Below are 12,864 nucleotides of genomic sequence, written 5' to 3'. Positions count from 1 at the left end.
AATTTTTAAGACCTCATTTTTGTTGTGATCAAAGGGGGAGAGAAAAGTACAAGTTTAGGGGGAGTTAGAGAAAAAGTTTAGGGGGAGTTAGAGAAAACTTAAATTAATTTTTTTTTACAAAAAGTGTTGTAATTTTACTAATTGCAAAAATTATTCTTAACTTGTTAGTTTAGTAATTTTTCTTTAAAATTACTGTTTATGTCTATTTTTAACCCTAACTTGAACTTGGGTTGATGCACATCAAAAAGGGGGAGATTGTTGGACCCCGTGGTAGTTTTGATGTGATCAACCAAGTTGGTTAGGTCCTGCTGTGTTTGATCCCTGTGTCTGAGTGTGCAGGAGCTTAGGAACACAAGAAGTCGAGCGGAAGACGCAGCTAGCGAGAAGGACGGCACGGGAAGGGAGCCGACGGGCTCGGTGCGTCCGAAGGACGAGAGAGCTGCGGAAGAGTACTCCGGTGGGCGTGAAGAGCGTGCACGGCGTTCGAGGGACGTTAAGCCGGGACGGAAGGCTGCTCGAGGAGAAGACCGGGAATTGGGTTCGGGTGAGCCCTGTTGGTTGCTACTCGGAAAGCCTAGAGGTTCCACTGTACAAAAATTTTGTACAAAGGTCTGAACCTTTTCCTAGCTACCATGTGTTCTTTTAAATTAAATTTTGGATCGCCTGCGGAACTTAACACGTTTGATCCAAAACTTAATCTATTTGTTCTTTTAGGTTTTGACTTGGATCTCCTGCGGAACTTAACACGTTCGACCCAAGTCTCCTTAAGTTATTAATTCCATTAAATATTAATTTCCATAAAAGGTTCCCAGTACTGACGTGGCGAGGCACATGGCCTTCTTGGATATGGGAGCAACCACCACCGACTAGACAAAACCTTTAATAGAAAGCTAATATTTAATTTCCTAAAATAACTTTAGGTTAACCAAAGAGAACAATCAAATCACAAGGAAAAGAAAGAAACAAAAGAACACAACTTCGAAAAACCATATTCGAAATTCTAGAATCGTAAGCCTCTTGTATTTGGTATTATTTCCATAAATAACTAGTATGATGCGGAAAAGGAAAAACTACTAGTTATACCTTCTAGAAAGACCTCTTGATCTTCTACCGTATTCCTCTTCTAACCTCGGACGTTGTGTGGGCAACGATCTACCAAGATGAGAAACCACCAACCACCTTCTTCTCCTCCTAGCTAGGTTCGGCCACAACAAGGAAGCTTCACCAAGGAAGAAAATCAAAACATCAACCAAGCTCCAAGATATGCTAGCTTCCTCTCCTTCTTCTTCTTCTTCTCCAAGTAGTATCCGGCCACCACAAGAGCTCCAAGCAAGATATAAGTTTCGGCCACCACAAAGAGGAAGAAAAGAAGAAGATGGCCGGCCAAAATAACTTTCTTCAAGCATGAAGAATTTCGGCCACCACCAGTGCTCCAAGGGATGCTAGAGACGAGACTTGCTTTCTCTCCTTCTTCTCCTTCCTTGATCCGGCCACCAACAAAAGCTCCACCAAGAAGATAGGTTTCGGCCATCAAGAGGAGAGGAGAGAAAGAGAAGGGCCGGCCACCATACCAAGGAAAAAAGAGGGAGAATAATAATAATGATTCCCCCATGAATGCACCCTCACCCCTTCTTTTATATTCCTTGGCCTAGGCAAATTAGGAAATTTAATTACAATAAAATTTCCTTAATTTCCTTGACATGATTTAATTGAGAAAAAATAAATAAAATTTCCCAATTTAATCTCTAATGGCCGGCCACTTCTAGAGGAAATAAATTAGACAAGTTTTAATCAACAAATTAAAACTTCCTAATTTGTTTCCGGAAATTTTAAAAATAAAATTTCTCTTTAAAAAAATCTCTTCATGGTTGATAAAGGAAATTTCTATAATTTTAATTTTATCAACATGTGGATAATTTTTAAAGAGAAAATAAAATAACTCATCAATCTACAAATAAGGAAAGAGATCTAATTTCTTTCTTTAATCTTTTGTAGATCTTTTACAAGAGAGATATTTTAATTTTAATTCTCTTTAAAAAATTATTTCTTCCACATAATAAAAACTAAAATTAAAATTCCTTTTTAATTTAATTTGGCCGGCCCCACTAGCTTGGGCCGGCCACCCAATAATATACCTAGGCCGGCCCTAGCTTGGTTCCCAAGCTAGCTTGGCCGGCCCCTTATTGGTGGGTATAGAAGGTGGGTATAGGTGGGTATAGAACTCTATAAATAAGAGGCTACGATAGGGACCGAGAGGAGGAATTGGTTTTGGTCTCCCGATAAAATTAAGCATCCCGTGTTCGCCCTGAACACACAACTTAATTTTATCAATGATAATTCATTCCACTAGAGAACTATCATTGAACTACCGCACCAATCCCAAATTAAGTGAGTTAGTCTCCCTGTGTTTAAGATATCGAATGTCCATTAATTAAGTGAGTTACTGACAACTCATTTAATTAATGTCTAAGTCCAAGAGTAGTACCACTCAACCTTATCGTCATGTCGGACTAAGTCCACCTGCAGGGTTTAACATGACAATCCTTATGAGCTCCTCTTGGGGACATTATCAACCTAGTATCTCTAGGACACAGTTTCCTTCTATAATCAATAACACACACTATAAGTGATACCATTTCCCAACTTATCGGGTTTATTGATTCAACGAACTAAATCTCACCCATTGATAAATTAAAGAAATAAATATCAAATATATGTGCTTGTTATTACATTAGGATTAAGAGCACACACTTCCATAATAACCGAGGTCTTTGTTTCTTTATAAAGTCAGTATAAAAGAAACGACCTCAAATGGTCCTACTCAATACACTCTGAGTGTACTAGTGTAATTATATAGTCAAGATAAACTAATACCTAATTACACTACGACCTTCCAATGGTTTGTTCCTTTCCATCATGGTCGTGAGCTACTGTTTATAATTTATAAGGTACTGATAACATGATCTTCTGTGTGTGACACCACACACCATGTCATCTACAATATAAATTAATTGAACAACTACATTTATCATAAATGTAGACATTTGACCAATGTGATTCTTATTTCTAGATAAATGTTTATACCAAAAGCTAGGCTTTTAGTATACACTCCAACAAGCCCTATTCCGGTTGGCCACAATCACCCAAAAGAACGGAGCGTCGGAAGCTGGAAAAACCAAGCTGGAAACTGTGCTGCCAGCTTGGAGAGGTCAAATTTGATTGTTTATGCTGTGGATAAAGTTTTATCCACTGACCGAGTTGGAGGCGCCTTGAACCTTGTTGGAGGCGCCTTCGACCCTCACGATAGACTTTCCATGAGCTATATAAAGGCTCATGGAGTTAGGAATTCAATAACAACTCAAGCAATCAATCCATAAGCAATTCCTAGCAGTAGTTCTGAGCAATTAGAGTGTAAAAGGCTTCTCCGCCTTCAGAGAAGGAGAATTTTCTTAGTGCGCTTTTCACTGCCCTGGATTAACAACCCTCTTGGTTGTAACTAGGTTAAACTTCCGTTTCTGCTTTTATTTTCTGTCTTTATTATTTTACTACTGCATTTATTCTGAGTTGAAATCCGAGGAGGGTAGTTTCATTTTTGTTTTCAGCAATTCACCCCCCTCTTGCTGGTCTCCGCTGCATCAACAGTACCAAGTGTTTTGGGCTTACCAGACTACGCTCGGTGGAAGTTACTAATTGAGAGATTATTCGAGTACTCAAAATCAAGCTTGACCATGTCGAAGGTAGTTGGCTTGATGAAGTACCAAGTGTTTTGGGCTTACCAAACTACGCCCATGAAAGCACATGTTTCATTTGGTCTATGTGGGAGAAGCAATGGTTCCGATAGAAGTTGGAGAATAATCCGCTCAGTGAATGTTGTATGACCAAAGCAATGTCGATTGATGTCTCCTAGAATTAGATATCATCAGGGAAACCAAAGAGAAGGCAGTCGTTTAGCTCACATCTTATCGACGAAGAATATATCAAAATTACAGTCAGACATTCTGTGAATCTTTCAGGTCGGTGATTTAATTTGAAAAAGAATCAAACTCGTCGGAGATGTCAACAAGTTAGAATCTCAGTGGAGCAAACCTTATAAAGTTATTCTGAAGTGAGTTTCTAGCACCTACTACCTTCAAGATTCCAATGTAAAGGGGTTGGATCGAGTGGATCGGCTATGTAACAAAAACTACCTGCAACCGTATCAAACTTGAGGGTATTCTTATACTTCTAAGAAATATTCACTACTGGGTATATTTCTTTCTACTAATTAAAATGCAGGCTTGCTTTGCTCTAGCACAAAGATTATGTTAGCGTGTTTGGTACAAAGAAAAGGAGTATCTTATGACAAGCAAAAAGACTAGGAATGCCTTATGGTAGACAAAAAGACTAAGGTTGCTAGCTCAACACAAAGATCATGGCCGCACATTAGGCACAAAGAAAATGAGTGCCTTACTACAGGTAAAAAGAATAGAAGTGCCTTATGATAAGTAAAAAGACTAAGGTCGTTAGCTCAGCACAAAAATTATAGTTGCACGCTCAACACAAAGAAAATGAGTGCCCTACAACAAGCAAAAAAAAACTAGGAGTGTCTTACGATAGGCAAAAAGACTAAGGCTGCACAATTGACACAAAGTTTATGGCCGCACTCTCAACACAAAGAAAGGAGTGTCTTCCGACAAGCAAAAAAGATTAGGAATGACCGCACACTCGAGACAAAGAAAAGGAGTGTCTTATGACAGACAAAAAGACTAGGAGTATCTTACAATAGGCAAATAGACTAATGACGCATGCTTGACACAAAGATTATGGATGCACGCTTGGCACAAAGAAAAGGAGTGTCTTATGACAAACAAAAAGACTAGGAGTGCCTTACACAGACAAAAATACTAAGGCCGCTAGCACAACACAAAGAAAAGGAGTGTCTTACAACAGACAACAAGACTAGGAATGCCTTAAGATTGTAAAAAGAAAAAGGTCACTAGCTCTGCACAAAAATTATGGTTTCATGCTCAATACAAAGAAAAGGAGTGCCTTACGACGGACAAAAATACTAGGAGTGTCTTACGATTGGTAAAATGACTAAGACCTCTAACTCGACACAAAAATTACAGTCGCTCGCTCGACATAATTATCACAACAACTCGCTCAACATAATTATCATAGTGGCTCGCTCGACATAGCTATCATAGCCACTCGCTCAACATAATTATCATAGTCGCTTGCTCGACATAACTATCACAGTCGTTCGCTTGGTACAACTTCATTTACCACAGCCACTCACTTGACATAATTATCACAGTCGCTTGCTTGGCATAACTATTATAGCCGCTCACTCGGCATAATTATCACAGCTGCTCTCTTGGTATAACTATCACAATTGCTCACTTGACATTACTATCACAGCTGCTTGATCGACATAACTATCACAACCCTTCGCTCGGCATAACTATCACGAAATTGAGTTCACCTGAACCCAATTCCGACCTTCTCCTCAAGCAGGTTTCTTCCTGGACTTCTGATCACTCGAAAACATCGCGCACATCTTTCTCGTCCACCGGTGCACTCTTCCATAGGTTTTCGTCCCTCAGATACTCCCAGTCTATCGACTTCCTTCCCATGTCATCCTTCTCGTCCGCTACATCTTCAGCTTAACTTCTTGTGCTCCTAAGTTTCTGCACACTTAGACACAACACATCAAATACAACAGAACCTAACTTGACTTGGTTGACCACATCAAAATCAACTCGGGGTACTTACAACCTCAATCTCATGGATCATGCTCCCTTCGTACTTCAATTCACTCTGCTATCTCAGAGACTATCATCCGATCAGATCCTCCCAACTCTAAAGGCTTAGCACATTTAACTCCCTATAAAATGGACATGCATATAAGTAGTAGACCCGACCCCGGGCCGGGTCTGGCCCGGACCCAGCCCGGGCCCGTAACCGGGTCAACGGGTCGGTTGCCCTTTGACCCGGTTCGCCGGGTCGAACCGGAACCGTCCCGGCAAGTTGCCGGCCGGTTCCGGTTCATTGATTGTAAAACCGACGAACCGTCGGTTAACCGGTGGGTTGAACCGGCGGTTCAGCTGTAAATTTTATTTTTAAACGGCTTGAACCGTCGGTTAACCGGCGGTTCATAGCCGTTGGAACTGCCGGTTAACCGACGGTTCGTAGCCGTTGGGAGGGTTTTTTGGGTATTTTTTTTTCAACGGTTAGGATCATTTGACCGTTTTTTGATCAATGACTATGATTTAGTGTCCATTACTATCAAAACTCTATAAATAGAGAGCTCATTTCATCATTTTTCATACACATCTTCTCTACTCTTAATCTCATTTTCGTATTCTCTAATCTCTACACGCTTTCATTTTCAATTTTCAATTACAATGGAAGGAGGCCGCGGAGGTGCATCATCTCGAGCTCGGAAGGGAAAGCAAATAATGAATCCGCGGGAGGAGGACCCTAACATTCAATCCACCGGTGATGAGATCGAGCATCTTCCGAATCCGATACCCAAAACACAAGGAAGTACCGATGCAATTACTTCTAAGGTTCGGGAACTTCCTCCTCTAAAGTCTTCTATTTTTACTAAACATTTTGAGAATGTCACTCTTCCGTCGGGAGAAATGCGTGCAAAATATAAGCACTGCAATGCTTCCTATAAATTCCAAGCCGGCGGCGGCTATGGGTCGTTGAAACGACATGTAGAAACGAAGCACCCGACGGAATATGGACTCGACCGTTCTCAAACACAATTATCAAGATTTTCTTCAACTAGCGGTAGTACCGATTCCGATTTATTTTTATATTTGGATAATAAATTAAGAGAATCATTAGCTAAATTTGTTTCCGTAGAACATCTTTCTTTTAGTTTTGGATCTAAATGCACATTTGAAGATTTTTGTAAAGAATCTCTTAATCCATGTGCTAAACGTGTTCCTATGACTACACTTACTCGTACAATTAAAAATTAGTAAAACAAGGAAAAAATAATTTAATTGATAAATTTAGTAAATTAGATAATAAAGTTTCTTTATGTTCCGATATTTGGAGTGATCATTGGCAAACACATTCGTATATGGGTGTGACTTGTCATTGGATCGATAACTCTTGGAACCTCCGAAAAAGATTATTAGCTTATAGAGTTTTTGATGAATCACATAATGCTCATAATATCACACAATTATTATGTTTAATTTTAGAAGAATATGGTTTAACTCATAAAATATTTTCAATATCATTAGATAATGCTAGTTCTAATACCGCTTGTATAGATGATATAAAATTTGTTTGTCAACCTATTATTGGAGGTTTATTTTTTCATATTCATTGTGTATGCCATGTTTTAAATTTATGTGTTCAAGATGGTTTAAAATTTTTAGAAAATTATATTAAACCAATTAGAATTGTAATTTCTTATTTATGGTCTCATCCATCTATAATGAAACAATGGGGTAGGTTTTGTAAAATTAATGGAATGAGACCTAAAAAATTTCCACGTGATGTACCAACACGTTGGAATTCAACATACCAATTATTACAAGATTCATTTCAATATAAAGAATTATTATGTTCATTTTTTGCACAAAACACTAATACTAATATATATTTATTTTCACAACAATGGAATATTTGTAGTAGTATTTGTGAAATTTTAAAAGTATTTAATGATGCAACCGAACAATTTCCGGTGTTTATTATCCCACTGCTCAATTAGTTTTAGAAAAAATTTCTAATATAGTATTAGTTTTAAATGAACATATTAATAATGAATCTTTATCTCCTTGCATCTTAGCTATGAAAACTAAATGGGAAAAATATTTTTATTTAATTCCTGGAATTTATTTAATTGCATTTGCTTTAGATCCTAGATTTAAATTAGAAGTTTTACAAGAAATGTTAACTTTATATTATGACGTTTTAATTCCAATTAAAGATTCTTCTTCCCCTGATCCAGTTAATATTATATATAATGTTAGAATTTATTTATATGATATTTATAATCAATATTATGCAAAATATGGAACACAAATTAATATTTTTGAAATTCAACAAACTACTAGTAGTAATTTAAAACTTACAAAAGCACAACTCTTATTAAAAGAACGGACAAAACGTCCACGAGGATCCTCAAGTTCCACACAGGAACTTGAGAATTATTTTACGACTTCTTTTGATTTTAATGAAGCAGATAGCGAAAACTTCGATATCTTAAAGTGGTGGTTACAGAAGGCTCAAAGTTTTTCCGTTCTCTCCGTGATCGCAAAAGAAATTTTAGCTTGTCCAGTGTCAACTGTTGATGTGGAGCAGACGTTCAGCGCTGGCGACAACATATTAGATGAACGACGATCAACTTTGTCTCCCGACTCATTGGAAGCTCAAGCATTACTGGACGATTGGACCAGAGCGGAGAAAAGAATCCAAGGAATGTAACTTTCAGATGACGAAGTTGAAGATTTTGATACCGAAGGAACAAATATGACAGGAACAGAAAATGGAAGTGAATGAAAATGTAAAAGGATAAAAATGTAAAAGAACTACGTGGGCTTTGATTCCCCTAAAGGGATACGTAGGCAACTTAAATAAGTGGAAGCCTTTTTTTTAATAAATTTTAATTTCTAATTTGTAATGTTTAATGTTTAATTTTAATTTTTAATTTTTTTTAACATATTAATCTTGAACCGTGACGAACCGTGCCGAACCGTGAACCGTAACCGTCTTGGGCGGTTAAGGTTAAGGGTCGACCTGCCTGGAACCGTCGAACCGGCAGTTTCGAACCGTCGAACCGTCGGTTCCAAACCGTGGTCAGGTCTAATAAGTAGACCCGTTAGTAAATGATCAGAGATTGACCCTCTTTTACCAACTCATTATTCCACTATTTGCCCCATGCCTAGAAAGCATAATGAGTTCTTCGATTCATGAGCTCATTCCATAATTAATACTTCGTGTGGAGTTATTAGAAGCACGTTAGATATTATCTTGGTATAAATACGGGATATGAATAGTGCATGAGCAATGAAATTGTGCAATACATAAAAATAAGTGATGAAATATTTTCCTTAACCTATTTTGATATGACATTTCATTAATACAAAAATTACAAAGGTATTATAAAAGGTCCCGCAAGTACACGTATGTTTTTATTTCGCACACATTTTATATTCTTTTATTATTCATCTTCCACATCTTTCTTCACTTCGCTAACTTGAGTATTAGAGTGGTTGGTCTGCTTAAATACGGGATATGAATAGTATAAGTGATGAAATTGTGCAATACAGTAAAAATATAAGTATGAGACATTGTGCAATACAAAGGTACCGCCAGTGGCAAATATGTTTTTGCTTTGCATACATCCTTTATTTTTTGACTGTTCATCTTCCACATCTTTCACATCTCCATTTTGCTGATTTAAACGAGTGACTATACCAAAGATCCCCTAGTCTGACTATACCAAAGATCCCTAGTCTACTTATTAACGTTCCTTCTTCCTTCTTCACCTAGTAATCGAGGTCCTTTTGTGGTCAATATCTCACCGGTAATCCCGTTTTCACCGATTCAGACGGATCAGCCAGGATATCGAAAACAAAAGCGGCGGTGGCGTCCCTTGCTTTGATCTGATAATGGATGTTGTCAATGGCCAGAAGTTCCATCCGATTCTCGTCTTCATGGAGCTCACATGATCCAACCATGCTTTCTAAATCGGTACGGGTGACCTGATCAACCTGCCCATTCACGATTTTCTCCGACTCATGTTCTTCAAGTTCTCATTTCTCACGCCATTTAATTTTTGACCAAACCAATAACAAAATCTAGTTGAATTACATTAAATTATTGGGTGGTTCACTGCTGCGGAGTTTGGCGCCTCTTGATCACCTAACTCACCCAGTTAGCTCAACTCCCCGCCACCTCCCACCGCCTGCTGCTCGGCCTTTTAAAGAGCCCCGCGGCCACAGCCACTTTGTCCACAACGAATCCCAACCGAACTACAAGAGAGCAGAGCAGAGCAGAGCGAGATGGCCGGGTCTGTGGCGGTGGAAGAGGGAAGGAGGGCAGGGGCGGAGGTGGTGCACGGGGCGGCGGAGTGCTACCAGCACTCGCTGAAGATGCTGGAGGAGCTGGGGTTCCCCAAGGGGGTGCTGCCTCTGAAGAACCTGGAGGAGTGCGGGTGGGTGCAGGCGACGGGGTTCGTGTGGATGAAGCAGCGGGAGCCGTACGAGCACTTCTTCAAGGGCACCAACACGCGGGTGCGCTACGACAGGGAGGTCACCGCCTACGTCGAGAGCCGCCGGATGAAGCGCATGACCGGGGTGCGCAGCAGGCAGGTCATGCTCTGGGTCCCCATCACCGAGATGAGCATGCAGCCCGACGGGGAGAAGATATACTTCAAGTCTGCCGTCGGCATCGGCAGAGCCTTCCCAGTCTCCGCCTTCGTCGACGACGACGAGGAGAAGGAGGAGGAGGAGGAAAAGAAGCTCGACGAGGAAAAAATGAATGGGGACCAGAAGGCGGTGGAAGCTCCGTAATCGATTTATTATGCTTTATTTCTATGTTCGTGTTAAATTGTGTGATGCCTTTAATTTGCTATCCATCGTATTGAATAATTTGCTCCTCTGTTCCTTCTTTTCTAAACAACAAGATTGTCTACTGTTATTTATGTTACCTAATGACAAAAAAAACTTTGATTTAAATTCAATTGGCTTTTTCAGAATGGAGAATTGGAGATAAAGTTTTACAGTGTACTTAATTTTCACACTTTGTCGAAAAGTATTATCATTTTTTTTTTATTTAATTTTCTTTTGCCAAAATGAGTCGAATTGGTCGTAAACTCATAAATTAATCTTAACTACCCTGACGATCACGCAAACAAAGTCTTGTGCTGGCTGTAAACTCTCCATTAAAGCTGAAGCTGCAGCGGAGCAGAGCAGAGCATGGGGACACCCGCCCTGGACAATGTCCAGAGCTGCCTCGATTCTTAGGAGACTTCTCTGAGCCACTGCAAAGTTTACCACTCTGAACAAACGTAAACAAATGCTCACTGTTAAATTAATGAACTCACACTGCGCCTCTGAACCACCCAGCTAGCTAGCGTTGCGAATTGCAATTCAAATTAAAGAGAAGAGGATACCATCTTCACTGCTTTTGAGGTCGCAGTGAGGCTGAGGAACACGATGAGTCTGGTCTACTGCGTCCTGTCCATGATCCATCGTCTATGCACGCATCCTCATGCGTTGGGATGGATCACGGAAGGGAAGGGGAGTCGCGTTGCATGCCAGGGTCCATCGCGTCCTCGCTAAAACCGTCGACACCCTCCCCTATCTTTGCCAGTTAATTTCCATGACCTTTCCTCCTCCTCCTCTTCCTCTTCCCCCCGTTTCTGCCAACAAGTGGGCGCCCTTCTCTGGCGCCAGGGACTTCGACGCCAGCATGGCCGCCGTCCTCCTCGTCGTCGTCTGCGCCGCCGCACTCGCCTTCGCGCTCCACGCAGCCCTCCGCCTCCTCCTGCGCCGCCTCCGGGCTCGGGCGCCGCCGCGGAGGGAGCTCGATAAGCCCCCGACGGAGTCGGCGGTGGAGATCCCGAGGCTGCCTGGGTCCGTGGTGTTCTCCGGCGGCGCGACGGCGGAGTGCGCCATTTGCCTCGCCGAGATGGCCGAGGGGGAGCGCGTGCGCGTGGTGCCCGACTGCGGCCACGTGTTCCACGCGATGTGCGTGGACGCGTGGCTGCTTGGGAGGTCGACGTGCCCGACCTGCCGGACCGACTGGCGTCCCCCGCCGGCGGCGGAGGAACCTTGAAAGAACAAAAAAAACGCGTCGCGGCCGTCTTCTGGATCGATGATCGTCGCAGTGAGTCTTGATTACAAAGTAAGTGGGATGCCGTCGACTGGTAATCCGCCATGGCGTCTATCTTTGATGTTAAATCGACGTGGGAAATTTATGGAGGGATTTTCCTTTGTGAATTACAATACGAATTATCATAGGCGTCAAAATCGTTATATTATCTAAGGTTCATAAACTCTTCTGCTTCTCCTCCTCATCCTCCTTCTTCTTCATGGATATTTGGATGCCCAACGCTTGCGATGATCAGTAACTTGCTGGCCCGATCTTTATCTTTTTTTTCTTTGTCAGCATGTCCTTTTTTTCTTGTTCTTTTGACAAAAAGTCCTGAAACCTCTTTATTTTTTTTTATTGTTAAATTGATCACTAACCATACCAATAACTCAGCGTTTTTTTTAAAGAAAATAATGGCTAGCAAGTTCGATTATTGATAGATCTCCATTTATCCATGAACAGGACCAAAATTGAGTAAAGTATAAAATTATGATAAAAGACATATTCCACGGGATTATGCATGCAATAATTTTACATTTCAATCCAACAAATTTAATAAACTTAGGTGTATTAATTTTATACTTTTAATAGAAGTATAAATTATGTAGGCACCAGGTTTAGCATTTAGACTTGTACAACACTTGACCTTTTTCTCTCATCTTTGACTATACAGTAGGTTTTACATATATTAGATTTTAGGTAATAACTTATTGAAAATAAAGTGAATAAGATTCAACCCACTTGGACTTTTAAGCTATCCAAGTTTTATGTCAATTCTAAATGCATGTGTCTATATTATGCTAGCTTTAGCTTTTTTTTAGATGGGTGGCTCGACACACTGCCTCCTAAAAATTGTCGGATGTAATAATGTTAGAGTGGAATGATTAAAAAATCTGACAAGTTTGTGATTTGAATAAAACGATCTGCGGGACAAAAAAAGATTTATTACTACCAAGCTTTGTCCTCTCACGCTTACTACACCTTACGTAAGTGTTCCTGGCAATAATGACTTCGATAAAGCCCAACCAGACTAGCCAA

General features: G+C 40.4%; 2 protein-coding genes across 2 annotated transcripts; both read left to right on the top strand.

Annotated features, from left to right (window-relative positions):
• The first annotated feature begins 9,811 nt into the window (after positions 1–9,811).
• On the top strand, positions 9,812–10,693 carry LOC122015834. Its single transcript, XM_042572893.1, has one exon. It carries the CDS (start codon positions 10,014–10,016, stop codon positions 10,521–10,523), a length of 510 nt encoding a protein of 169 aa, XP_042428827.1. The 5' UTR covers positions 9,812–10,013; the 3' UTR covers positions 10,524–10,693.
• A 227-nt stretch (positions 10,694–10,920) lies between these two features.
• On the top strand, positions 10,921–12,109 carry LOC122016885 (RING-H2 finger protein ATL79-like). Its single transcript, XM_042574308.1, has one exon. The coding sequence runs from the start codon at positions 11,224–11,226 to the stop codon at positions 11,788–11,790; it is 567 nt and encodes a 188-aa protein (XP_042430242.1). The 5' UTR covers positions 10,921–11,223; the 3' UTR covers positions 11,791–12,109.
• Positions 12,110–12,864: the final 755 nt, after the last annotated feature.

This window comes from Zingiber officinale, chromosome 8B, assembly GCF_018446385.1.
Source record: "Zingiber officinale cultivar Zhangliang chromosome 8B, Zo_v1.1, whole genome shotgun sequence".
NCBI lineage: Eukaryota > Viridiplantae > Streptophyta > Magnoliopsida > Zingiberales > Zingiberaceae > Zingiber > Zingiber officinale.
Note: the sequence above shows the minus strand (reverse complement) of the source record. Positions and strands in the feature narration are given on the sequence as shown.

Bases quoted from the DNA above. Each gene is read 5' to 3' on its own strand.
- LOC122015834 (XM_042572893.1), top strand. From the start codon at position 10,014: ATGGCCGGGTCTGTGGCGGTGGAAGAGGGAAGGAGGGCAGGGGCGGAG.
- LOC122016885 (XM_042574308.1), top strand. From the start codon at position 11,224: ATGCGTTGGGATGGATCACGGAAGGGAAGGGGAGTCGCGTTGCATGCC.